Consider the following 25863-nt stretch of genomic DNA (forward strand, 5'->3'; position numbering starts at 1 on the left):
TCTGTTGGGACTCAGAAGAGACAGAGGAAAATCACAATTAAGGCAGAAACTGAAATTTTGTAGTGATGAGGTGAAGAAAGAAACATCATTCTTGAGACAGAGAAATTTGAAAGAAAACCTTAAATATTTGGAAAAATCAAGTAATGACTAGAACTGCCTCCCTGAGTGTTATTACTACAAAAAGCATTTAACAGCTGACTAGATTAAATCGTGAGGAAAGAACAGTCCTGTTTAGCTCAGGAGTTTGACATGATGACTAAAAAAGCCCACCAATGGTCACATCTGTAATTAAGGATTTTATCCTGCTTCCACTGAAGAACCTGGAGAACCTGCATTGCCTTCAGGTGAAACATGACTGAGCTGTAGTTAGAGTGAGATTTTCCTGCAAGATTTGACTTCAAAGGACAGTTGAGACTTTTTTAAAGAAATCCATAACATTAGTGACACCCTCTTCTGTTTCAATGCTGCATTTAAATAAATGTGCTTAAAACACTTTTTGAATAGTCTTTTTCTGCCAGTGTCCTTGCACAGACCTTGGTACAAAATATTACAAAATATAAAATATTTCTGTTACCTGAGCAGATTAAGTAATACCTGGTAATAGAAGTGTATCAGAGGCTGTAGTTTAAAACACTGAGTCATAAGGACAAAAATGGTAAAGGAAAACCTGTACGTTTTCTGATCCAGTGAATGAAAAAACATCAGGTCTATCAAATTAAGTTGAATTTTTAATGTATTTGAAATTGAATTTAAAAATTAAATATGTGATTCTTCTAGAGGAAATGTAATAAAAATAAGCTGAAAACCCTGACAGTTTTAACTAATGAATGGTTTCCTGGTTTCTGACTCATTATTTTGGACATCTGGGCTGAGCACTGTGGAAGTCATATTTCATAGTGCACATGCAGTGCTTGCTTCCCTTTACATATACATACCTTCCCCTAACATTTTGTGGAATTCTGTCTTTTACTACAGCTAGATTTATTATCTGATTTATTGCATGAATGCTGTGTAACTTAAGAGAGAGGTCTTGGGATTTTCTACGGCTTATTGAAATCCTCTATCATTTACAGAAAACAACCACACTAAACAATAGATTCTAAACAAGCACAAAGGCATGCACACACTAAAACAGACATTACAGCTGTTACTCAGCATCACTCCAAGAAGCTACAAACTTGACTTACAGGTATGCCAGGAATCTGCAGTTCCAAGAATCTCTGTTAGGAGAAGATGTGACAATAACAAGGATTCTCAAGGTCCTTGTGATCACTTGTATCCCCTTCTGATTATGGGACCAAGCTGAAACTTTAACATCGTATTTTGCAGATGCTTCTCTGCTATTTCATGCAATTTAATTTCTTTCTTGTCTTTTAATAGTAAGTATATCTATCTAGATGTTTAGGTGTCTTCCATCAATATTTCATCTGAGCATTCTTAGCATTTTATGATTGTGTTAATAATTAGTAACTGTAAAGCTGTTCATTCTATACATGGGACTGAAAGCATACATGACATAATTATGGAAATTAAATTTGAAACCAAATCAAAGTCTCTGAGGGTGGAAATAATCTCAGTAATGTTATCTAGTTAAATATTACCTCTCCTAAAGTAAACATGCAGCTTCCCACTAGAGACAATGGAAAGAGCCATACTGTCCAGAGGATGGCTGCAGAAGTACACTTTCCTTTCTGTTAAATGTAAAGGGCAACAAAATATCTGTAAAAGCCCTAAATTGTAGATAGTCTTATTATTCCTTCCCGTCTTCCTGGTTTTATTTTTCTATGTTTATGCAGTCTCAAAAATGCAGTCTTCTACAGAAAGCAGAATGTGCCTGAGGATGTGTCAGAGTTTTGTCCCCACAAATGAAGTGTGTAAAATACCCAGCAGCACAGCTGATGTTTATATGCTCAGTTCAGCACAAGAGTTGCACAGACATCTCCCTGCTCTAAATAACTATTGAAAATGCAGTGGATGAGAAACTCAGTTAATTATTATGCCAGCAACTGGATCACAAAAATAGGAGTATGACTGTGCATATATCAAACCAACATCTGCATTCTAATGAAATGACCATTTTGGAAGAATATTTTGTGGTCATCCATGAAGTGTTGAGAGATGTTCGGTAAATGTAAAAACACTGAGAAGGTATCCTAGCTTTGGCAGAGCTAGTTTTTCTCTAAATGTGTGGAGTCAAATGCTTAAAAGTACTTGAATATCTTTCATTTTTCTTTTTTTCTTTACTCTCCAGGCCTTGTAATGGGATTAATTATACGATATGTGACAAAATCACCAGATGTTGAAAGTGGGACTGTTTATGAGTGTGAAAAACTGAAATCTGGGCCATCCACTCTGCTTATTAATATAACTAACCAGGTCTACGAATATCAATACAAAAGAGAGATCAGCCACCACAATGTCAATGGTCACCAGGGCAATGCAATGCTTCAAAAGGTAAAAGCTATCTTATCTTATTCTTGCTCTAAACTCTGTAAGATATTTATTTTATTTTTATGCTTGAGAGAGGAAAACAAGCTTCAAGATAAAATGAGAGAGAGTCTATTCTGAATTTAGGGTGGAGAAGAAGAACAGTAAAGGAAAGGAAGTGTGGTAGAACCCTGACCATCATTTAGCTCCAAGCTGACTGTGCACTCATAGAATGGTTGCCTGAGCTGTTTCAAATGACAGTCCCAGCTCCTGCAGACACCGAGTTCATTGCAGACACAGCTGTTAACTTGGATTCACTGCCACTAAACCTTTATGAACACTACTTATATCTTTATTTTTTCTGTCTTCAAAGTGACTTGCTCTGGTAGGATAATGCAAGGGGAGGTTACCTCCTGTGGATAGCACAGGAAACTGCAAACTCTAAACATTTTCAAAACACAAACTTGTAAATATGTACACTTAAATTCATCACAGCATTCTCATACATTCTTCCACTCCTGCAGTGGTGCTCAGTAGGGAGACAGCATTGGGGCAATTCAGGCTGGATGCAAAAAGGGAAGTGTAAGAGAAAATTTGCAGTCTTCACAATGTCATGGCCTTTTTTTTTTCCAGTATATTAAAAAAAAAATTACTTTTTTAGTGTAGTCTTTCCCTGCGCAAGTAATATTTGCTACTTATAATGTTCACTTTTTTTTTTATGGCAGCCATTTGAAGAACACTGGAGTGCAGAAGCACTTTTTAAAACCTGGATTTGTGCTCAAAAACATTGTAAATTTACATGAAGCTCCTAAGCCCTTACCAATGTCTTTTTACAATATTGCAATGTATTATTTAGCTTTTTTCCAAGTATTATTATTGTTTGTCTAGCACAGTAATACATGATCCTGTGTATTATACAGTTATTGTTGGGAAAACTTTTAAGTTATGCTTAGAATGTACACTGGGGAGCTCAGCAGAATTAGGATTTAACCATCTGCACAAATTTCTTGCTGATGCAGCACCATTGTGTGCCTGTCTGCTGTTACTGCCAGACTTGCCCTTCTCAGAAAGAAACAGACTGTCAAGGACCATTAGAGTTGTGGTGGGTGGAGACAGGAAAATACTGTGGCAGTCAGACTGATCAGGTTTTGCTGAATCTCCATTCTTTTTCCTGCTAGTTGGTTGCAGTTGCAGCTTTGTCTTAGCCAAAGTGTGTGTTTCATTTCCAAGGCACGTGTACTATCCATTACATTTGATCCTCTTCATCAGACCTGGTTCTGGAGCTGACTTAGGAGAAAGGAGGAGCAATGACTTGCACAGAAATTTCTCTTGCCCTTACAGGGAACTGCCCAATCTTGTTTCTATAGTCTCACTTTGTTGAAAGGCTCTTGAAGGTCTCAACTGTGAATTTTAGTTCCACTAAATTATTGGAGAGACTTCAGTCTGCCTCGATTTTCACTTGCTTTTCCTTTAAAATTACCTGGCAGATGCCCTCTTGAAAAGAAAATAAATAAAAAAGGAAAGGGGGATGAATTCAGCTGTATTTAGGAGACAATAACAATGCCTGGCAGCCTTCCTGACTGGCAAAAGCACTAATGTAAAAAACAGAAAGCATGATCACACCACAGTCTGGGTTTTGTACAACTGTAATTCCTTTTGACTGCACTAAAAGCATTTACTTCATGCCTTTTATCTGAGAGAATAGATTGTGCCATGACTTACAAACATGTATTCTTCAGAACATGATTCTGAATAATAAAACATGCAGTCAGGATTTCTGATGCCCACAGAAAAGATAATTTAACATATCTGCTGAATTAATTCCAAAATTAACATTTGAGAATGTTAGTTCATAAATGAAGAAAATCCTTTTTTCATCAGGTTTTCAGTGATGGTGCCAGCACAGCTAATGTTGTTGCCAGGTTATTTAGTTACATTTTTTAGCTTTATATTTCAAAGTGAGCAGGATGGAAAATAGTCTCAGCTCTCACTTCCTGTTTTTCGAATCAAGCTGTCTGTTATTAAGAAGGCAGAAGTAATTTTGTGGGCAGGTCTTACTCTTTTGAAGAGAAATAATCTAGAATACTGTAGCCTTAAAATATCACTTCATCTGAACAAAGGAGCTGCAAGCCTTTGCACTAATTACCTCCTGTCTCTTAAATGTACTGGTATAATATAGCCCACTGACAGAACACTAAGCAGTACATGGGCTTATTTAAGTTGTTTTTTTTTTTTCCCTCCAGCAATGCTGTAATTTTAAAGAGAATTTTATTCTATTGTATTGAATTGCAATGGTTGAGCAATGTCCTTGGCCTTTCTCTGTGCCAGAAGTTGAAGGCCAATATGATCAGTGCACTTCCTCATTCTAGCATTACTTTAAAACTTTTAATGGTTATTTTATAAATCATTTCTTTCAAGGGAAATGTTACCTTAGTTTTGGTGATGTAGGCCTTTTATCACCCTTCTGCACATGGGGAATTGAGGCACAACACTGCTGATGAGTCTTTCCTGAAAGTGACCAGGAGATCATGTCTGAACCAGGAGTTATGTCATGGGACTGTCAAGTTAGACGTCTGGTAGGGCAGCTGCTTTTATGTGTTCCCTGTAATGTAGCACCACTGATTTCCTTCTTGAAGGGATACTTTTCAAGCAGTATTCTGCATCTATAAGCTGTAAGGAACTACACATTTATACTTGCAAAAAAACCAACTCAGTATAATCCCACAAATAGTGGAGATGAGCCTGAGATCAGTCCTGATAAGAAGATACAATTAAAACACTATCATATCAAATTAAATGCTACTTTATTTGTTCTTACCCTCTCTTTTGTCCTTCCTAGCAGATGACCTTTGATCCTTCCATCTTCTTCAACATTTTGCTGCCACCCATTATATTTCATGCTGGATACAGTCTGAAGAAGGTATGTGTCTTTTCTTTTTGTGACAGAAGGGTCTGAGTGTGGCTGCTGCTTTGGAGACCCAATAGGCCAGGGACAGAGTAGAGTCAGCTAACAATTTCATTGCCTGGGAAGGACTTGGCAGGAGTGGATTAAAATGAATGATTCATGGCCCTCATTCTGCTCTCTTTCCATCCCTGTGCAAAGATCTGATTGTACAGTTTATAGCACTTAGGTCTCCCTGTTTTCAGAAGAGACCACTCTAAGTGCTGTGAACTGCAGGCACGAACAGCCTGTGTTTCAGATCCTGCCTGATCAGGACTTTGTTCAAAGGATGGGGTCATGATACCATTTGCATCAGGTACTTCCAGTGTGAACTTCTGCCATGTGCCTGAAACATTTGGCCAGATACATAAAAAAGAGGGAACTTTGATGGCATTCCACCAGGGGAAAAAAATTAAACACCTTTAAGTTGTAATTTCCAAAATAACTGAGGGAGCCAATATTGCTCCATCTTCTATATGAGAAACGTGTTGTAACAAATGGCACTTCTAGATGTGTTTCTACTTGGTCTGAATGTTTTTTTAATTTATAATATAACAAAGGACTTTCCTTCAAACTTTCCTCCCCAGAGACATTTTTTTCGTAACTTAGGATCAATTTTAACCTACGCCTTTTTGGGAACTGCCATCTCCTGCATTGTCATAGGGTAAGTGAGTGCCTTCTGCTATTATCACATGCTTGGTATTTCTTTCAGTTAAAAACTAAACTGTAAAAAGAATTGAAGAGCCTGCATGGTCCATATACTTAGCAACTGGTGTAGCAGATAAAGTAATTCCTTCTCATGGACTGCTGAGATGGAAAAGGTAAAACCTGTGAGTAGCCAAGAACTGTCCCAGGCATTGAGAAAATTGTGTCCTTCATTTTTGGCCTATGATTGGTGTAAGCATGAACACTCCACAGCTTTAACATCTGTCCTGAGAAATAGTACCATTCTCTCAACTGAAATTCCATGCTTCTAACTGGAATTTCTTCTAGAAAAGAGCAGATTTCTAACAGTAAAGGAAGGACTTTAAATCTCACAGGCCATATGAATAGATACCTCATGGCACATATGTAAAGTAACTGGAGTCAAAGGCTAAGTGAAATTTGTAGTTGAAGATCACGTGAAAAAGCCTCAGTCTGGAACCATGTATGAATTGAGCCTGGGTGTGACTAAACAGCTTCTACAGAAAAAGAAGAAGGAAAAAAAGCAGAAAGGCAAAATATTCTGGTTTATTTCCAGACCTGCTTAGGGAAAAGTTTCTAGTTCTGTGTCAAAATTTGCCTAACTAAAGAAAATATTTGCTACTTAGAAATGAATTATATATTTCCAGGCTGACATGGTGTGAAAATTCTGTTTGTCTGTGTGTTTAGCTCAATCAAAATTAAACAAATAATTTCAAAATCCTTTTGGACCTTAAAATTTTAAGGTTTTAATCCTATTTATGAACATCACAAAGACACTTCAGTTCTCACATTCTGGGAAAATTCCTGATGCAGGTGCAAACGAATGAGCAGAGTTGGATTCTGCAGTGAGAGAGTCTTTGTGCCTGCCCAGAGCCTTACTGCAAGAAGCAGTGCACTGCTCCCAGTTTAGCCTGAGCATCACTGACATCCCCTGGCATTTCTGTGCTGGGCACTTGCACAGAGACAGCTGAGCTACCTCAGTGTGGATGGTCTGGGGAGGTGATGGAGCAGTGCTGCGTGGCAGTGAGTCTTGCTGAGAGGCCTTGCTCGTGCTGGAATTGTGCAGAGTTAAATTGGCAAAGAGTCACAAAACTCTCTGGTGTTCAGGCTTTAGACTAGGAAGCACAATATAATTTGTAGGCCTTATTCGAGAGCCTGGGCTGTAGAACTCTGAAATATATAATTTAATCTCTGCATTATATGGAAAGGTATGTGGAAAAACCTCAGGTATTGTGAGAGTGCTTGCATTTAAAACTGATCAAGGTTCTGTACCTATTCACAGCAGTGTCAAATAATAGAAGCAGTTAATTTTTTTAATGTCTGTCTTTCCCTTTCTTTATAGTAAAGATGTATGTGCCGCATCAAGGTATAAAGGCCTTACTGACATTATTATGAGATGAAATTTTCTCCTTTAATGTCATTTTAATAATAGTAAAATATATGAATGACCTAAAACTTCAAGTTCAATGATTTTTAAACCATTCTTTTATGGGTATGTCATCATACCTATCTTGATTTCTAATAATCAAGCTTAGTAAGCATAATGCACCAGAGGCATTGTGGCATTCAAAGTTCTGCAAGCCATGGTTGCTCCAAGTGCCAGGAAAATTTAGACTCTGCAATCAAAGTATGATCATCTTCCATGCTGAATACAGAGGAGTGTAAACTCTCAGTGTGGCTATCTCCCCTTCATGTAAAAAAAACACTAAACATCTTTGGGCTCAGGAAAAAGGATGCCTTCAGCTTCAGACCCAAATCTGTAACTACAGGAGGCATTGTGCCATGTGTCCCATTTATTGAAGAGGAAAAGCTTAATCTCATTTTTCTTTCTGAAATTTTGCTTTCCTCAAGAAATAGCACCTCATCACTTCTTGAATTTCACAGCTTGGACAGCTACATCACTCATATTTTTCCCCTGTCTTTATTTGCATTAACATACCTAGGACCCTTGCTCTTACCTGTCTATGGCAGAGAGCACCCCTAAGACTGAAATTATAAATTCAGTAAAAAAAAAATCTACATCCAAACAATAGTTTGAGCCAAATGGTAGCACATTTCTGAGGTAACAGTGGTTCTGGATCTCAGTAGGACTCTTCCTGTGCTTCCTCTCTCTTGTCTCAGCAATTGAACCTAAACCAAAGCCAGTGGATCTGTGAGACTGCATGAAAGCATAAGGGTTGCCCAGCCCAGTAATGCTTTTAAATATGCATTTGGCTTATGACTCTGACATTGCCCCTTGTAAATGGAAAATGCCAGAGCAGCTTTGATAAGTTTGTTAAAATAAACATAATATATTGAATTTAGCCTTTATTCCCAATACTTTCATTCCTGTATCCATGCTATTTTATCTAAAACAGAATAAATGCAGATAGACTCTACTACAAAAACTTCCTACTAGGAACAATTCCTATTAGCAATTCAAAGTTCAAGCCCAAAGTCAGGGATGAAGATCCAAAGCAGACCTTAGGGTAGAGAGTGGTGATCACTGGGCCTTGCACTGTGTTCTTGTACAAGCCCACTGGAACCTCTGCAGAGAAAGCAGCAATATATTCAGAGCAGGGCTTGTGTGAATGTGAAGCATGTTTGCATAATGCACATGTCAAGATAAGGAGGAGACAATGACTGCATGAAGAAGAAAGATGATATGAAAACTTTATTGAAGGGAATGAAAAGTAAGCCCTAAAATAAAAATATGTCCTAAGAGAGAAAGGGTGAAGAACTAGTTGCTGAAAAAAAAAACCAAACAGAACCCTGAGGTACTTCTAGGTTTCATTGCTGTAGACAAATATTTTGTGCACAGGTATGATTAAACTTGTGCTTTCTTCTCATTATATGAGCACAGCACACACATAGGCAGTACCTCAACATCCCCAGGCTCAAGCTCTGTGTGTCTGCAGCCTCTCACCGGGGCTGTGCTCCTGCTGCCTGAGTTACAGAGCTCTGTGTGAACCCCTCTGGGGCTCCCTGAAGTGGCAGGGCACAGCCTCTAACAAAGAAGGACCAGACCTCTCTTTGTCAACCAGAAACAGCTGGGAAATATCATTAATAAAGAACAGAAACATCATTTGGATTTGCTGCAACTCTTAGAGTGCTAAAACGTTGCCATGGAACACACGGATACAATGGTGCCTGTCTGCTCTTTGTGAATCTTTGCTTTTGTGTGAAAGGCCTCAAGAAAGAGGAGCTGTGTGGAATTTGAGTGAAAAGGCTATAATCAGATATTCCCACTGAGGGTAGGGGAAGGAGTAAGAGAGATTGATTTTTTTAGTGAAGGTTGTGCCAAAACGTACTTGCTTTCAGCTAAGTACTGCTCTAAGGAATGCCTGCCCATATTGGCTGTAAGACTATCCTCAGCCACTTAACAGACATGAAAGACATAAAGCTTTCCCAGTACAGTGCACAAATTATGCCCTTCACACCAAATCCTACTAGCAAGGATCCATGCAGAGAGATCCCATGAGGGAAAGGGGAAATTCCCCCTCTCCAAGCCCTGTTTTAACTGCAGAATTGCTGAAGTGGTCCCCTTCATGGTGAACAGAGTCTGCTGTCTCCAGGTCTGCATGACATAAAATCATAGAAGATCCAGTCCTTCTACAAATCTTTTCTCTGTCAGTGTGGAACCACACACTATTCCTATCCACCACTCTTCCTATCTTCTGAAGAGTAGTGTGGAATAACCACTGAGACAGCTCTCTCTTCCTGAGAAAAACCATACAGGCTGAGTCTCTCTGAGGCTCAACCTGACACAGGGCAGGCAGTCTTTTGCTGTAGGAGACTTCTTGAGTTTCATGGACTCAGAGAATAACTTTGGTTGGAAGCAATATCTGGATGTCTGTAGTCATCCAGAACTCAGATATCTGTTCCAACCTTAACCACCCTCACTACAAACAACTCAAATAATAAAGAGTGTCTTTCTGTTTATCCAGTTGGAATTTCCCTTGCTTCACCTTGTAACTTTTGCCTCCCATCCTTTCCCTATGCAGCCTTCAGAAGGGGGCTTCATGTCCTCTGTACCCACCTGAAGATAGCACTTAGCTCCACTCCCACCTACATGAGGAAGCTCAGCTTCTGTCTCTTCTCACACGCCACAGCCCTCGAGTTATCTTGGTGGTTCTCTGTCCCCTCTCTGTCTTCCCTGCACTGCAGTCCAAGATTAAACACTCTATTCCACATGTCACCTCCACGTGCCAACAAAAGACTTAATGGCTTCTCTTGGTTTGTCACTGTGCCTCCATGAATACAATGTGGTTTGCAGTCATAGTTGCTCTTGTGAAGTCCCATTCTGATTTGTGCTCCATTTCATATCCTCCAGTGTGGATGTGACAGCCTGGTCAGAGAGTGAGAAAACTAGGTAAGTTTTCCCAGAACCGACTTTTGAGACTTTAGAGAGTTAAAAATAAACAATGATAGCTTATTACTATAAACAACCCACAGGTGTTGTTTTCCTAGTCTCTGTTTTCCTGTTTTTCTCAAAAATTGTTTATAAGAAAAGCATTTTGTTAATTAGCCAGTCAGGTGAAATGTATTGATTAATTGACCAATCTAGTCTAGCTATAGCAGAACAATGTATAAAAAGAGAGAATTCAAAGTACAGCAACTATGCTGTGCAAACCAGCCTTCTGGTGAGTCTGTGTTGTTTCTTCCTCAACAGCGACACTCCAGGGGTTTTCTGCACATACTTGTGTAGCCAGCCATGCTTCTGTGGGACTGCTGCATAGGGTTGTTCTGCTTCCCCATAGGTACCTCACTATTAGCTGTGTATTATGACCATTGTAGGCTGAAGCACCCCAGAGCTGATGCTACCCAGCCAGTGCATGAAAACAGGGCTGCTGAAGTACTACATGAACATCTGCCCCCTCTTGCTTTTTTTTACTTTTTTAGGAAGAAGCAGGGAGAAGGACCTAATGTTAACTTCTGCAAGGAATAGTGTTCTCTTCCCTTAGATTCTATTTTTAATCAACTGTGCCGGAGTAGATCTTCCAGAATTGATGTCTGTCATAGATATTTTCTATTTTGAAAATGGAAGAGCACTTAAGTATTTGGAAAAATCTTGACACTGTGATAACAACCTATCAGAGCAACATATTGAGTGGCAGAGGGTGTAGAACTATTTGCATTCTTCCCTCTCTTGAAATTCTTCTGACTTCTTTGCTCAGCATTCTCAGTGGCAGCCAGGGCCAAGATGCCTATGCATGTGAGCACTGAGATCATTAAGTTGGTCTTATCCGTGATTTTTTATTTGGTTTCACTTGGGTTGTCTCGAATTGCAATGCCAAAACCACATTTTCAATATTCAGAATGCACCATGTTTGCAGTCACTTACTCATATTTTTCCAGCCTGTCTACTACGTTTGGCAAGGCCTGATTTTTCTGGAATTTAAAGCTCTCTGAGTGTGCAACTCAAATAACAAATGTATTTACAGAAAACGTCCGCCAAGTTTGATCTGTCTTTGTGGCTGCAGTGAGAATTTTCCAGTGAGAATAAAGCTGAGACCAAAAAAAAATGGGGTTTGGATCAGAAAAAGGTAGAGTAATTGTCGTCTTGAGCAAGTGAAGTTATGAAATGCAAATAACTGATAATAGTGGTGTTAGGAAAAACCTGTTTTAAGAGGAAAGATGTTGGTGTTTTTATTAGCTGCTCAGTTTGCACAGCCTTCTCTGGCTGGGAGACAGGACTTCTCCATATTTCAACAGGAGCCACAGGCAGTTAGTTTGGCTTGATTCATTCAAGTACATCTGTGAGCACATGGATGCTGGATTTACAGTAACCATGTCAAATCACTTCATGGCAATCAGTGCTCAAAATTCAAGTTCTAATTTAAAAACCCTCACAGAATCAAAGTATTTCTTCTGTGTATCTGTGTTTAACTGCAGTGACTAACAGTTTGGACAAAGTCTCCTCTGACATTTAAATTCAAGCGTGAAGAATAAGCCATCATATTTGATTCTCACCGGCACTCAAGAATCCTTTCCATTGCCATTCCTCACCATTCTACAAATGAATACTCAAATGCTGTCCACATATGATCACTAAATGTTGAGACTATAATAATACAACATAATAAATATAATTAATATAATATCATACAATGTAATTAACATATACTTTCTAAATTCTCTCTTTTATAATCTGAATCTTAGATGGTTTTTACTTGAAAACCAGAATAATTTTTTTTGTTATATGTATATACACATATACATACATAAGTAACAATTTTTAAAAGAGAGAAAGGAGTATCAAGAATATCAAATACCAATACAGATATTTTTGTTGATCATGAGATTAGATTTTCCATCATAACTTTCTGTGAAAGCATTCTCCATTCAAATGTCTGTGATATAAAGATTCCACCATCACATGAAATTTTTTTTCTTCACTCTTAACTGTACTGCTACAGCAGTCCCTCTTTGTGTCTTCTAAAGAAGGATGGCTTGGGCTGAATTAATAACATTGTTGCTCAAATGCAGCACTAGCAAGGAATGTTCAACCTTCCTTTACACAGTTTACCTGGGTGAGATCATCCTGACATAACTGTCCAGTCAGAGATTTAGCTCTGTCACTGTTATACCTGCCCAAACATTATTCTAAAAGTGAGGAGACATGTACCCAAAAGCTTCAGCAGGCAGTAGTTGTGGTTACTGAGCTCTGCAAGACTGGGAGTATTTTTCTATTTTCATAAGTATTTTGGGCTAGAGGGGAATTTAGTGAGGTTATGGGTGTGTTTATTACTTTCTGCCGGGAGCTTAATGGAATATACAAATGGGGTCTGCTGATAGGGAGCAGTACTGGCCTTATAATCTGGCTGTTCTTTCTCACTGGAGGGCTATGGATAGACTTTACAGCTTGGAAATGGAACACTTGTACCTATGTGCTCCAGCAGAGCAAAGCCAAATGTTGTTTGGTTTGAATTTACTGTGCGGTGCTGTGGGATTCTTCTGGATTTTGGAACTGTTTCTGCAAGGGAAAATGGGGCCAGGTTAAGGGTAACAAAAAACAAAATCTCTGTTACAGAGCTCTCCATAAACTAAGCAAATACCTTTACATGGATTATCTGCTGCTGTACCAGCTAAGCTCTTGCCTTCCAGGTGATAACTTTTGTATTAATTTAGGCTTAATTCACGTACAAGTAATATTTTTTTCCTAATTAAAATACTCTTTTGCACTGCATGTTCCTATCAAATGACACATAAAAAACCCCCAAGTCCATCTTTCCTCCACACACCACTTGTAAATAGCAAATATTTAACCTCCCCACAAGCAAGAATAAAAGCTTTCTTTTTGGTACAAACAGAAACTGGTGAGGGGGAGTGTTAAAGTATCTTAGTGCTGTAGAAATTAACTGAGGGAGAAAGAGGGAAAAGTATATATAGACCACTTTCCCTCCACAGTGGTAAAAGCCCCAAAACATCAGATGTCTGACTTCAATAATGTCTAACAATATTTTGAGGCCAGATATTTAGCCTATGAGTGGAAATAAAGAGAAAATTAGTAAGAAAACATTCACTGAATGTAGTATAACTGTTGTAAGAGTACAGTGCCTGTGCTGGGACACCTTTTGGAGGTTATGGCTGCTTCCATGTCCCATCTTGGAGGGAATGCAGGCATTTTCTTTCACTCATGAGACAGTATTGCCCCAGTTTTGCATTGACTTGAGGAAACTCAACAGAGATGATTTAGCTGAAAAATCAAGCTAAGTCTCTCCAGATTTCTCCCAAGGCAGATGAACACCGATCCCCAGCAGGAAAAGAACTGGTATTTAGTTGTTAATGTGCAGCTCAGCTGCCCAAAGCAGTAGCTTTGATTCTTTGGTCAGTCCAAATCTGAGGTAATTCCATTGCAGTCTGTGGAATTGCCACCTGCAACTCAGAGCTGCAGTTGCAAGGGGTAGTTGCTGCTTCTCACTTTTGTTCAAAGGTGCGTGGTGAATCCAAAATGGGTTTGTAAAGTGTAAGTTTAGAGAAGCTTGAAAATATACACCCACTGTGATACTTGGGTTGGGGAATTCTGCACAGGAAGTAGAGAGGGAAGAGGCTTCCTCATAGCCATAACTCAGCGAGTTCTGGCAGGTCTAAAAGTTACAAAGTATTTTAAAATGCACCTCCTGTTTGTATGACATGTGAAATTATGGATAAAAAGCTGGATTAAATCAAGACACTGATATAAAATAGTGTTTCCCAGACCACTGCCACCACACAGAGTGGAAAGTTCTTCCAAGAGTACTTTGATGCCTTCAAGTATGTGGCTGCAAGTTCAGCCAGAATTTGTCGCTATTTCGCAATAAGCATCTGACATTGTTTACTGCAGCAGAGCTGATCATGCAAAAAACAGTTCTTCTTCTCATAAACAGATGTGCCAAGCAGCAGGATGTAATTATTTGTATCATCCAGAAGAACCCCTCAGCATACAAAGGAAATAAATGCATGGCAGGGAACACCAAAGGTGTGGGGCTGCAGAGACAAACGGAACCTGGAATAGCAGGAGATTAAGTTAAAATTAAAAGTATGTTTAATTTGGTATTTGATACCCAGCAGGTTCTCCAGGAATCCATCAAAGAATTTAAATTGTGCTCTTCTGAAAAACATGCAAATGACATTTGTTGCAAAACAGGCTAAACACTCAAGTCCAGATATTTCCCAAGAAGAAACTCTATCCTGGAAGGAAGAGTTTGTTTGTGTGGGTTTTGTTTGGTTTTTTTGTGGGTTTTTTACAAAGTGTCTTCCCAATTGGCCTGAATGTCAAAGCTTTAATTGCAGGAATGAATACTCTTGAATAGAGCTCCTTGTGTCTTCTTCCCTGATATTCATGCATCCTTTAAGAATGAACATGCAGTGTAGCTTCCAAAGATTGCCAGTCTCCTATGTCTCTGGCTATAGATCATCCATACACCTGTACAAAAAAGCTTCCTTGGCTGAAGCATCATATGCAGTCTTAAGTTTGCAAGCCTGCTCTTGCAGTCTCCACAATGACTTTCAGGGAAAACATCTTTACAGAGCTGGTGAAATGGAAGATATGCATCCCTTATGGCCTCTTATCCTGAAATCCACTGCCTTTCTCAGTACATCCTCTCTTTCCAGAACAATTCAGGTTACAGAGGAGAGGAAAGCAGAGGGAGGTGCATTGACTCCGATGTGTTAGTTCATTTTCCACCTCTTACAGTATTTTTCCATACTGCATGAGAAACCTGCACACCAAGCCTATAACTGGGGAAGGCATCTCCAGCCCTGGCTGGGCACTGCTCCAGGCCATAAATACCTGTATGGCTTTGCTAGGTAGTGAGCCAGGCCACATTTCCTTCTGAGTCAAAATGGGCAACTGCGTGCCCTCTATCAGGAGCACATGGGCTTGTGAATTGGTTGCAAAATGTGTCAAGCTGCCTCATGATGAAAGGTGCAACAGAAATTTAAAACAGAGGAGGAAAAACCTATTCCACTACAGTAGCATGGAGCTACCTGCAACCTGCAGTCTCCTCAAACTGACACGTTTACTCTTAGATCAAATGCTGAGCAACACTGGGAAGCGTACAGGCAGCAAGTAGCTCATTGGAGCAGGAAGAGAGGGGGTGACTGACACCTCCTGCCTGTTACCTTGAAAAATTCATAATACAGCAGCTCAAAGGATGCTTTGTTCTCCCACCCACCACCATTTTACATACCCCGCTTCTGAGCCAGCTGATCAAATGGTGTTCTTGTATCTGACAAGTCTTTTAAGGAGCACAACTGGTTTTGGCCTGAAATGTTCTGTAAACACTCCCGTTTTCATGATGGCCCTGGGACAGATGCTGCATTCACTGGAGACAGAACCTACAAAAGCTGGTCTGGTCAGGTAACCAGATCCTACACAGTGAGAGGCAGATGACATTTAAATAGTACACAGAGCTTTCCTCCTGATTATTAAGGTGACAATAAATCATATAAGGTGTGGCCCGAGCCTTGGTTCTCCTTAAAATACTGATTGTCTAAGAACTCCATTACATTTGACTCCATATTCCATACCTTTGACAATGATGATAACTTGCAGCAAGTTCAGTGGATGGCCACCAAGATGGACAGGGGCTGAGACCTTGCCCCATAAAGAAGAAACTGAAGAAACTAAGCTCATTTAGCCTAAGTAAGAGGGGCTTTGAGGGGAGATTACCAAGAAAGAAAAGCCAGGCTCTTCACAGCAGTACATGGTGAGAGGACAAAATTGACAGACATAAACTGTATTTTAAAAAGGTTTGACTTGATATAAGCAAAAGCTTTTTCTTCATGAGGACACTCAAGCATCAGAACAGGTTGTCCAGAGATGCTGGATGTGTAATCTCCATGCTTGGAGTTTTCACAACCTTAGTGGCTAAAGCCCTAACTACTCTGGTTTGGGCTCATAGCTGAACCTTGCTTCGAGTAGGAATTTTGACTAGAGACATCCTCTGATCCCTTCTAACACAAGTTAGTCTAAATTCTATGTTGCTGTAAATAGCAAACCTTACAGCAGAACATATGCTGCCCCTAGTTCATCTCTTTCAGCCTTTTTCTACTTTAATTTTTCTGCCACTTTTTCTGATTCAATTTTCTTGGTCTCCATCACCCCCTACCCAACGCTTAGCTTGCAGGATATTTTTATTTCTCCTCACCTTTTGTTAAAATATGGAATCTGCAATAAAGAAGGTCTTTCTGAAGAAAAGTTAGGATTATTTCACTTCCTTCTGAAGCAAGTACTTTATGCATGAAGATGGCTCTTAAAATGCTAATTAACCTCAATTCTTAATCAGCTCCATACCTTAAAAAGCAAAAAAAAAAAAAAAAAAAAAATCACTTTCCTTTCTGTAATACACTGATTGGGCACTTCCTTGCTCTTTGCTTCCCCCAAGCTAACCACTCTCCAGCTGAAGCTGAGCAGCAACCAAAATTGAAATGTGAAAGGACCACGACTGCCACTTGGTTTTGACCTCTCCTTTATTGAGAGCATGGGTGCTTTTATCTCTTATATGGTTTTTATGTGCACACTGAAAATTTTGAGCAGGATGATGTCACTGTAAAAAAAACCAAAAAAAACCCTCTTGATCTGCAAAAAGACAGTAAGTAACAGCAAAACCTCTGCAACAAGAATTTAAGGTCATATATAGGCACAGCAACTGACCCAGAGACTGCACCAGAGATACCTTTTCATAGCCTTGTTGAAGTATGAGAGGGTTGTTTTTCTTCAGACTTCAAATGAAAAATCCAAATTTTTTTTTAATTGCTCACATTCCTTTCTTCCATCCTTACTACCCACTCATTGATGAAAACAAGGAAAGATCTGATTTTCTAATGAATAGGAATTATTTTCAGAGTTCTGTTTGCCTATTTTATTTAACCCAAGTGGGACTGCACATGAAAACATTAGGTGTGTTCCCTGTGAATGATCTCCTTTTATTGGATTTGGGAGGGGAAAGAAAGAGTGAGTGTTTATGTAACCTCAATGAAAAGTAAGTATCATAAAATGAAAGTAAGAAAGAGGGCAATATATCTGAAGTTGTTCTCTCTAGCAAATCATGCCATGTGGTTTATGCAGTTACCCTCTGTTGTTTATTGGGATGTGAATACAGCTGATTTCAGTTTCTTGCCCTATGAAAATTTCAGTTTCTTGCCCTTTGAAGAGTTCAGAGTGAAATTGCTCTTCACCACTCTTTTGTCACACTCAACAAATGATTTAGGATAGAATTTACCTTATGTCCAATCCCCTGATGTAAACAAGGCTTATTTCAAAAGCTGGAGCAGGTTATGTGGAGCCTGCTGGTCACATTTTAGATGCATCGCAGTGTCCATCTCTGAGGAGCAGCATTAGTGTCCAAGTGCAGCTGGCTTTCAAACCAGAGGTCATTACTTTCCCAGCCCAGCAGGAGGGAGGCTGTGCCACCTTCCAAGTCTTTCCCAGATGGGTGGCTTAATCAGCTTTCAGTAATCTTCCTATGAAAGTTGTCTTGTCTGGCACATACAGAAATCCATGGTTTGTGCTAAAGCATTAACACAGTAGCTGTCAATAACCTGCCTGCTACTCAGACTTTCTCATTCAAAGATGTTAAAACAGCTTTTAAGCTGGGCTTGATATCTAGGAAGCAGAACACTGATCTCACTGTAGCTGTGGAGAAACGCACTGGCTGCCAGATTTCAGGTGTGACTGTTCAGCGGTGTCAGCGACAGCTGGGAAACAGCTCAGCCCCCTGCCCTGCCCTGCCGCGGGCTGTGCTGCAGGCACAGGTGCTGAAAAGCACCTTTTGCCCTCAAAAACTCAGGTGTCACGGAGGGAGAACAGCCTCAGAGAGGCTGGCACCGGCGAGCACTACCGGAGCCAGAAGCCTTATCGATGTAGCTGGGATACTCGGGATCCGCTTTCCTGTCCTAATCCCATTTCGGCACCTTTCCAAAGCACCCTCAGTTGCGGCCAAAGGCTCATTTGTGTCTGATCCCCCATCAGACCGGTGCAAGAGCTTCACTTCTGCTTTCGTTCAGACTCCGAATGGTCCCGTTCCGCGGTTAATCGCAGTTGAACGCGCAGCACGCGTGACTGGGGCTGGGCAGTTTTAAATCCTTCCGCCGTCAGACCCGAACCGTCGGCTCTGCTTCCCACGCGCCAGAGGGGGGAGAAAAAAACTCATCCCGACTACTTTTAGAACAAACAAACGACGAGAGAAGGAGCAGGCCAGGCCCGGCGCCGCCGTGCTCGCGGCCGAACAGCGGCCCGGCTGCCCGCAGTGCCCGCAGCAGCCACCGGGCGGCGCCCGCGCTCCGCCCTCGGGCGGCCGGGCCCGCAGCCAAGGGAGCGGCCGGGCCGAGCTGGGCCGGGCCGGGTTGGATTGGGTTAGGCCGGGCCGGGCCGAGCTGGGCCGGGCCGGGTTGGATTGGGTTAGGCCGGGGGCACTGCAGGAACTGTGCTGGGTGAGGACACCGGGTTCATCGCCAGCAAAACTGCATTCATCGCCAGGGGCTGCTATTCAGGGCTTCTCTAGGCTGGTCCTGGGGACACCAGGCCACATGGGGGCCTAGTCTGGGACGTCCAGGTCCAGCATGTGCTCCTGTTCCAGACCAGGAGGAGCCAGCGCCAGCTCTCTTGTCTATCTTGTGGCAGAACAGCTTCCAAAAGTCTGCAGCAGCATCAGCCAGGACTCTCCCTTCTCTTTTCTCAGACTTTGAGCACGGGTTGTACTGGGTTTACTACAAGTTACTAAACAAGCGTCATCCTTTACTTGTCAGTTTCCCAACACTGATCTACCCAGGGGTTCTGAATAATAAAATAAATGAAACTATTCTGATGAACAATTATTAGAAAACTAGGGATGTCTTGGGGATACAACAGAGTTTCTTAGCTAAAATTGTTGTCCAGTCTGCAAAATTACCGGAATCTTAATAATCAGTCTGATTTTCAAAAGTTTTCATGTAGTTTTCTAAGTAGGGATTTCGTTTTGGAGTTGCGACACAACGATTTAAGGACATCACTAACAAAGTTACACAATTTGTGGGAACACTTGGAAAACTGGAAGTGACTCAGAAGCCTGCAGGAGTTGTTAGGATGCCCTTCTAGTAAAAGGAATAAACTGCAAAACCCATTACAGTTGCAACCTCTCACTGGCAAATTGCAGCCTCATTAGTAATCTTGGCAAGATGACGGGGGTTTTACATTACTGATCCTCTTGTTAGCCCCTCAAGTGTGCCACTGAAGCGCTCTTTCGGGAGCAGTTTGTGAAAGTGAATGTTGTAAATATATTGCCTTTATAGGCAAACAGACGCTCTCTGTCTTTGGGGCCATCAAACTGGCACATTCACGAACTCACAACTCACTTACAAATAAATGGGAAGAGAAAGTAGTAGTTAAACCTGCCAAAAATTAGGATCTAATGATAATTGTAAGCACATAAATTTTGTTGTATTTTCCCAGTGAGCCAAGACACATGCAGTAATATAAAGTAGCTTCCTTTCCTCTCAAAACTCTCTCGTTAATGGTGTGGACGTTCTAGATAACTTATAACTCTTCCATATGCAAGGATGACATATATATATATATATATATATATTTTTTTTTTTTAATTGAAAATAAGAATTATCTATCAACAACACAGTGCCTGACTGAAATGCACTAACATTACTGTAGGGCAATAGCAGTTGTTCTCAGGCAGGCAGCAGGGGGTCCTGTTCAGGTACTCCACCAAGACAAGAAATTTATGTAATTAGGAATCCGTCTGTCACTGCTGTCTCCAAGCACTCCCTCGGTGTCCCTCACAGCACAGTCTGGCTGGCAGCATGAGGTGATGCATGTAGTCAAGGAACGTCATTATCTCTCCACTGTGCCTCAGTTTTTCTCGTAGAGTCTTTAAACCTGGCTGTTCTCCCATTAAACTGACCTGGGAGCTGCAGAGCATCCAAGCAGACTCCTTCCACTTCAGTAGAGCACTGGTAGCAGTTTAACACATTTCCCAATAATTGCCCACAAATGCTCCATGAAGGACAAACAGTTGCACAAAGCTTCTCAGATAATACTCTCCCTGATTACAGAGTCTCAGGAGGGCTTTTGTGCCAAGGAGAAAATGCCACCCCTTGAGGTTAGCTCCTCGTGGGCTGTAAACAAAGGTGTCCATAGCCACAGTTCAAAACTTTTTCTCCTTTCTGTTCTTCCTCTTCTCATTACTGGCCCTTGTGTGGCTTCTGTTTTGAAAGAATTAATTATTCAAGCGGTCTACATGTCTTTTTTCAACAATAACTAGCCCCATTGTGTTACAAGGACAAAACCCTTTAGTAACAGCCAGGACAGATGGCTGAAGCCCGGCAACACATTTCAGAGGAGTGCCACACCTCTGTGTTATCAAACCTGGCTTTATTTGCAAACCTCCTTATCTTTGATATTTTAATTATTGTGCTACTCTTGACGATATTCTTGTTGCACAAAAACATCATATTGAATTATTTTTTAGTGCCTCGTTAAGACAAAAAAACTGGGAAACATGATCCAGATGCAAACTAAAAGCTGAACAATCCAAAGAATACAAACTATGTAATTTAATAAAAATCTTGTTCAAGGACTTATTTATCTTTTGCCGAGTTTTAACATGTCGGGGATGAAAACGCTGCAGTATTATTCAGCAAATATCCCTGCTGGAATACTTTTTTCTTGCAATAGTGATACTATGTAAGCTGTGCTATCTCAAGGGAATTGTGTAACAGTGCAGTGCCAAGATGCTGTGCTGAGGTATCTGTGCCTTCATACTTCCTTTCCTGCAGGGTTTTCTGCCTCTAAAAATATGTCTGAGTTGCTTTCTCGCACTTCTTTCATCTGTTTGATCATTATATGCTAACCCATTATTAATTTCCTCTTGCTGGCCCGTTTTGAAAGCCTCATGTATGATTTCCAGTTGATAAAATTGCCATTGGGATGCCCTTGCTCTCCCTTTAGCATTGATCGCCATCACTCATGAACAGATGCTGGGGAGGCAGATGATCTTTCAAATGTAGCAAGGAAGACTGGGAGGGGAACGCCTGGAGGCAGATTCAAGCACTTAGAAGGATGAGCGGTGTTAGCTTGCTTCAGGGAGGGAGGGCAGCAAGAGCTGAACATCAAAGTGCAATGGAAATGTAAAATCCTTAGTTCTGTGATTCCTCCTTTCATCTGTGCTTTTTCTCCTGGCAAGGTGTTGCAGGCAGTTCTGCTTTCTGTGCCACCGAATAGACTCAAGCTTCAGTGAATGTAAATGGAGCCCCTGGACCAGTTTTTTTATCCTTCAGAAGTTCTAACACTCTCTGAAATTAATTTCAGATTGGATATTTTCAATCAGCAAAAGCAGGCACAAACAGTCTTTCTAGGACAAGCAAGGCACAGGTGTTCTTGAGACTCAAGTTGCAACAAGATGGGAAAGAGCAGGAAAATTGGGAATAATCCATCCTAGGGGACACCTTAGGCCAGTTCAAGCCATACAGTGCATGGTGGTGCCAGACTGGCATCTGGGACCAGCTTTGGTGCAGGATCCTGCCTGTCCCATGGACACCATGTCTCACCCCAAATAGGGGGTGGCAAATACAGGCTCAGTGTGCAGGGACTCCCCCAGCCTGGGTTCCACGGCCAGGCCAGGATCCCACAGGCACTGCCCACCCCGGGGCTCCCTCAGCCTGTGAGTGGGATCCAGATGTGTCCCCTGACCTGGCTGCTGGTGCTGCTGCTTGGCTGCAGCCAGCTCTGCTGTGCCCACTCAGCTACAGACCAAACATTGCTATCGTTGGCCCCTTGTTCAGCCCAAGTGAGTGGTGCCTCCAGTTTGGGGATGTGAGTAAATCTGTAACATCTCCATCAGTGCTCCCATGGACCAGTGATTTTGTACATGAGAGACTGCCCTGAAATAAAAAAGGCTGCACGTATAAAAAACACCTGAACCAAAATATGAAATGTATAATATAAAGTTAACACAGCAAGAACTCCAAACTGAAGGAAGTGGAGATCTTAAGACTAGTTTTTAAAGCTTTGTCAAGAAAATCCAGAAATAACTAATGACTTAATTACCTGGAGTTATACCAACAGGCAGCATAAAACAATGCTTAGTGATTTCTGAAGCACTCTTAAGTTTTGTGAATAGTCCCAAATTCTTTTCCATGTGTGAAGGCCTGGCCTGATTTAAGAAGGACTCCTCAAATGTGGCATGAGCAGTATCTGATGAACTGAGGTTCAACCTATAGAAAAGCTGCTACTGGCAAGCATTTTGAGTAATCAGTTATCCATATGAGATTAAAGGGAAGAAAATATTTCTGCAACTTACAGCTTACAGTGAGGTCTAAACAGACCCTCTGTTAAACTGTTTTTGTGCCAGGCTGACCCTGCTGACCCACCAAAGCTGCTCTGTCCCTGCTCTCCTCAGCTGGACAGGGCAGAGAAAATACAATGAAAAGCTCTTGGGTCGACATAAGGGCAGGGAGAGATCACTCACCAGTTACTTTCGGGGCAAAAGAGACACAACTTGAAGAAATTAGTTTAACTTATTGCCAATCAAATTAGAGTAGGATAATGAGAAATAAATACAAATCTTAAAAAAAAAACCCTTCTCTTTTTCCCCAGCTTAACCAGTCACACTTCTCCCCGTGTCTGCACAGGGGGACAGGGAATGAGGGTGGTGGTCACTTCATCACACCATTCCACCTTGTCTCTGCTGCTCCTTCCCCCTCAGAGGGAGGATTCCTCACATTCTTCCCTTGCTCCAGCTTCCCATGGGGTCACAGCTTCCTCCAGGCACATCCACCTGCTTTGCCATGGGCTCCTCCAGGGGCTGCAGGTGGATCTCTGCTCCTGCATGGACCTCCAGGGGCTGCAGGGGCCCTGCTGCCTCTCCATGGGCTTCAGGAGGAATCTCAGCTCCAGAGCCTGAAGCACCTCTTTCCTTGACCCTGGTGTCTGCAGGGCTGTTTCTCTCCATATCCTCACTCCTGTCTCCCTCTGTGCAGGTTTTGTGCCCTGCTGAAACGCCTCACCACAGAGGTGCTGCCGCCAGTGCCAGTGGGCTCAGCCTTGGCCAGGTCTGTCCTGCAGCCTGCTGCCATTGGCTCCATCAGACACAGGAGAAGCTTCCAGCAGCTTCTCACAGCAACCACCCCTTTAAGCCACCCCTTTAGCCCCTCTCACTACCAAAATCCCACCACACAAAGCTAATACAGTGTTAAACAATTTTGGCTGCAGCTGCTGTATAAAATCAATCCCAAAAGTTACTGTAGTTCATGGTAAGCCATGCTCAGTGATGTAGTATCAGTTAATTTGTCTCAGTGTCCTCCCAATGAGGGAATGTACTTCAGTCTTGCTCATTTAAGAATATAATCTTTCTCTGATCTTTGAAGTGATGAAATGAAGGAGTAGATCGTGGAGGCATAGAAATTAGAGCAGTGAAAGAGCTATTAGACTGTAGAGCTCATTCTTCCACCCCTAAAAGGCTGCTTTGCAGTTCATTCTTGGCTGCTTTGTCCAGTATACCTAAAGCCCTGGGAGCACGGGAAGAATGAAGGAGCAATTCTAGTGTGCAGAAATGTCAGTCCTTTTCTCTCTGCTTTGATCCAGCTATAGGATGAAGCAAAGCAGTAATTGCTGCCATTATAGAGAACAAATCTATTTGCATTTCTACAGTGCTTCAGCTCTAGCTGTGAATGCCTAATCAGTCCTATTGCTGGAAAAATATTTTCCAGCCTCTTGTCAAATCTATGTCTGATTGCAGTGCATTACTGCAAAGCCACTTCACCTGTGCCCAGGCCCACATCTCCAGAGGGCTGGGGGAGACTTTTTGAAGGCAGTGCTGGTGTGTAGGAAACACTACAGCAGTGTCTGTCAGTAACTGGGCCTCTAACAGAATCCTGCCCAGCGTGATATGCAAAGGTGTTTGTGCTTTTAGAACTGTAAAACCCTAAATAATGGGTGTGGAAAGATCCCCTTACACACCTTTGCAGGAATAGTAATATTTACCCCAGCGTCCCTGCTAGCCTTAGCCTTAGTAATCACATTGCATTTTCCTGACCCAGACTTCCCCCCCAGCTTTGGCTGTAGGCTGTTTCTCATTCCCTTTCTGCATGCTTCTGTCAGAGTGATAAGCACTATCGAGCCACTGCTACATCCTGATGCTAACGTATCTGCACAGTGTGACACATATTTGTATATTTACTCTGAATCCCAATGAGTTGCACCTGCTTTTCTACTAATCACTACTTTTGTTCTGCCTTCACCCTGGAAATTTAAGGCCAGTTTAAGCTTAGTATGCAGTTCTCAGGACAGATATAACTGCTTGCTTTCAATCACCTTGCACAGAAGTGTTGTAATCTGGCCAAATCCCATATATTTGTCTTATTTACACTTCTGTTTAATTTGATATGTAATGTACATGAGTCAGACAAAAATCATTTGTCCCATGATGTTTTTACATACACATTTAAGAATTTTATTTCCTGTAATCCAGTCACTGTTAGTACTGTTCCAAAGTCAAAATCATTTAAACAAATATCTCTATCTTTTCTCATCAAAACAACTCATTTTTCATGTATTTACAAAATAAATTTTTTCCATGAGAAAGCAGCCAGTATCTTACAACTGCATTTCCATTTAATTAATTTAATTATCATTCTTTTGCCTCACCCAGGAAACATTAAAGGCAATTTTCCATTTAATCACTTCCACTAAAACCTACAGCAGTAGCTTTGGATTTTAAAGATTGTCAAACCTCGTCCTGTAGAATGGGAAGCTTTGTTTGTTAAGCAAGACACAACAATCATGAAAGATTGTTCCCTGTAATGGGAACAGCGTGTCCTGTAACGGGGCACGGGCATCCCTTAGTTAGAGAAGTGACCTCCTGAGATGCACCAAATCAATCTGTCCTACAGGTGTTACTTCCACAAACTGTTCAGGAATGCTGTGGTAAAACTCTCTTTTATACATCCAGCTTGTGCCTGTGTAAGTCTCCTTATCACATCCCAGTGCTAGAAAACTAAAATACATTTATTTAGAAGGTTTTTCTGCCTTCAGGGGAAAGGAAATGAAAACCTGGACAGGGAGTGAAGTAGATCTTGACACATCTGTAGATTTATGCTAGAGGTTCAATCATATATCCTACAGGATCCTATAGGTTTATATCCTAAATCTCAAAAGGAATAAAAAATAACTTCCACCTGCTGCCTTCTGCTAGCAATAACCAACCAAATGTTCTGGCAATTCCTAAGCTTAAGTGGGGTTAAAAGGGGATCCCTGGCTGTTGTCAGTGAGAAGCATGGGTACAGGATAGAGCCACAGAGCATACACTTACTGCTCTGTGGGTGGGTTTTGTGCAGTGTCAACTGTAGTAAAAGAAGGG

The 25863-nt window shown here is 41.3% G+C and overlaps 1 protein-coding gene across 1 annotated transcript in view; it reads left to right on the plus strand.

Annotated features, from left to right (window-relative positions):
* Window positions 1-25863, plus strand: part of SLC9A9 (solute carrier family 9 member A9) — a 184187-nt gene that overhangs the window by 6004 nt on the left and 152320 nt on the right. Inside the window, exons 3-5 of the mRNA XM_053986275.1 lie at window positions 2252-2454; window positions 5270-5347; window positions 5956-6032. Coding sequence (XP_053842250.1) covers window positions 2252-2454; window positions 5270-5347; window positions 5956-6032 — 358 coding nt within the window. The remainder of the gene's footprint in view (window positions 1-2251; window positions 2455-5269; window positions 5348-5955; window positions 6033-25863) is intronic.

This window comes from Vidua macroura, chromosome 10, assembly GCF_024509145.1.
Source record: "Vidua macroura isolate BioBank_ID:100142 chromosome 10, ASM2450914v1, whole genome shotgun sequence".
In the NCBI taxonomy this organism is placed as follows: Eukaryota; Metazoa; Chordata; class Aves; order Passeriformes; family Viduidae; genus Vidua; species Vidua macroura.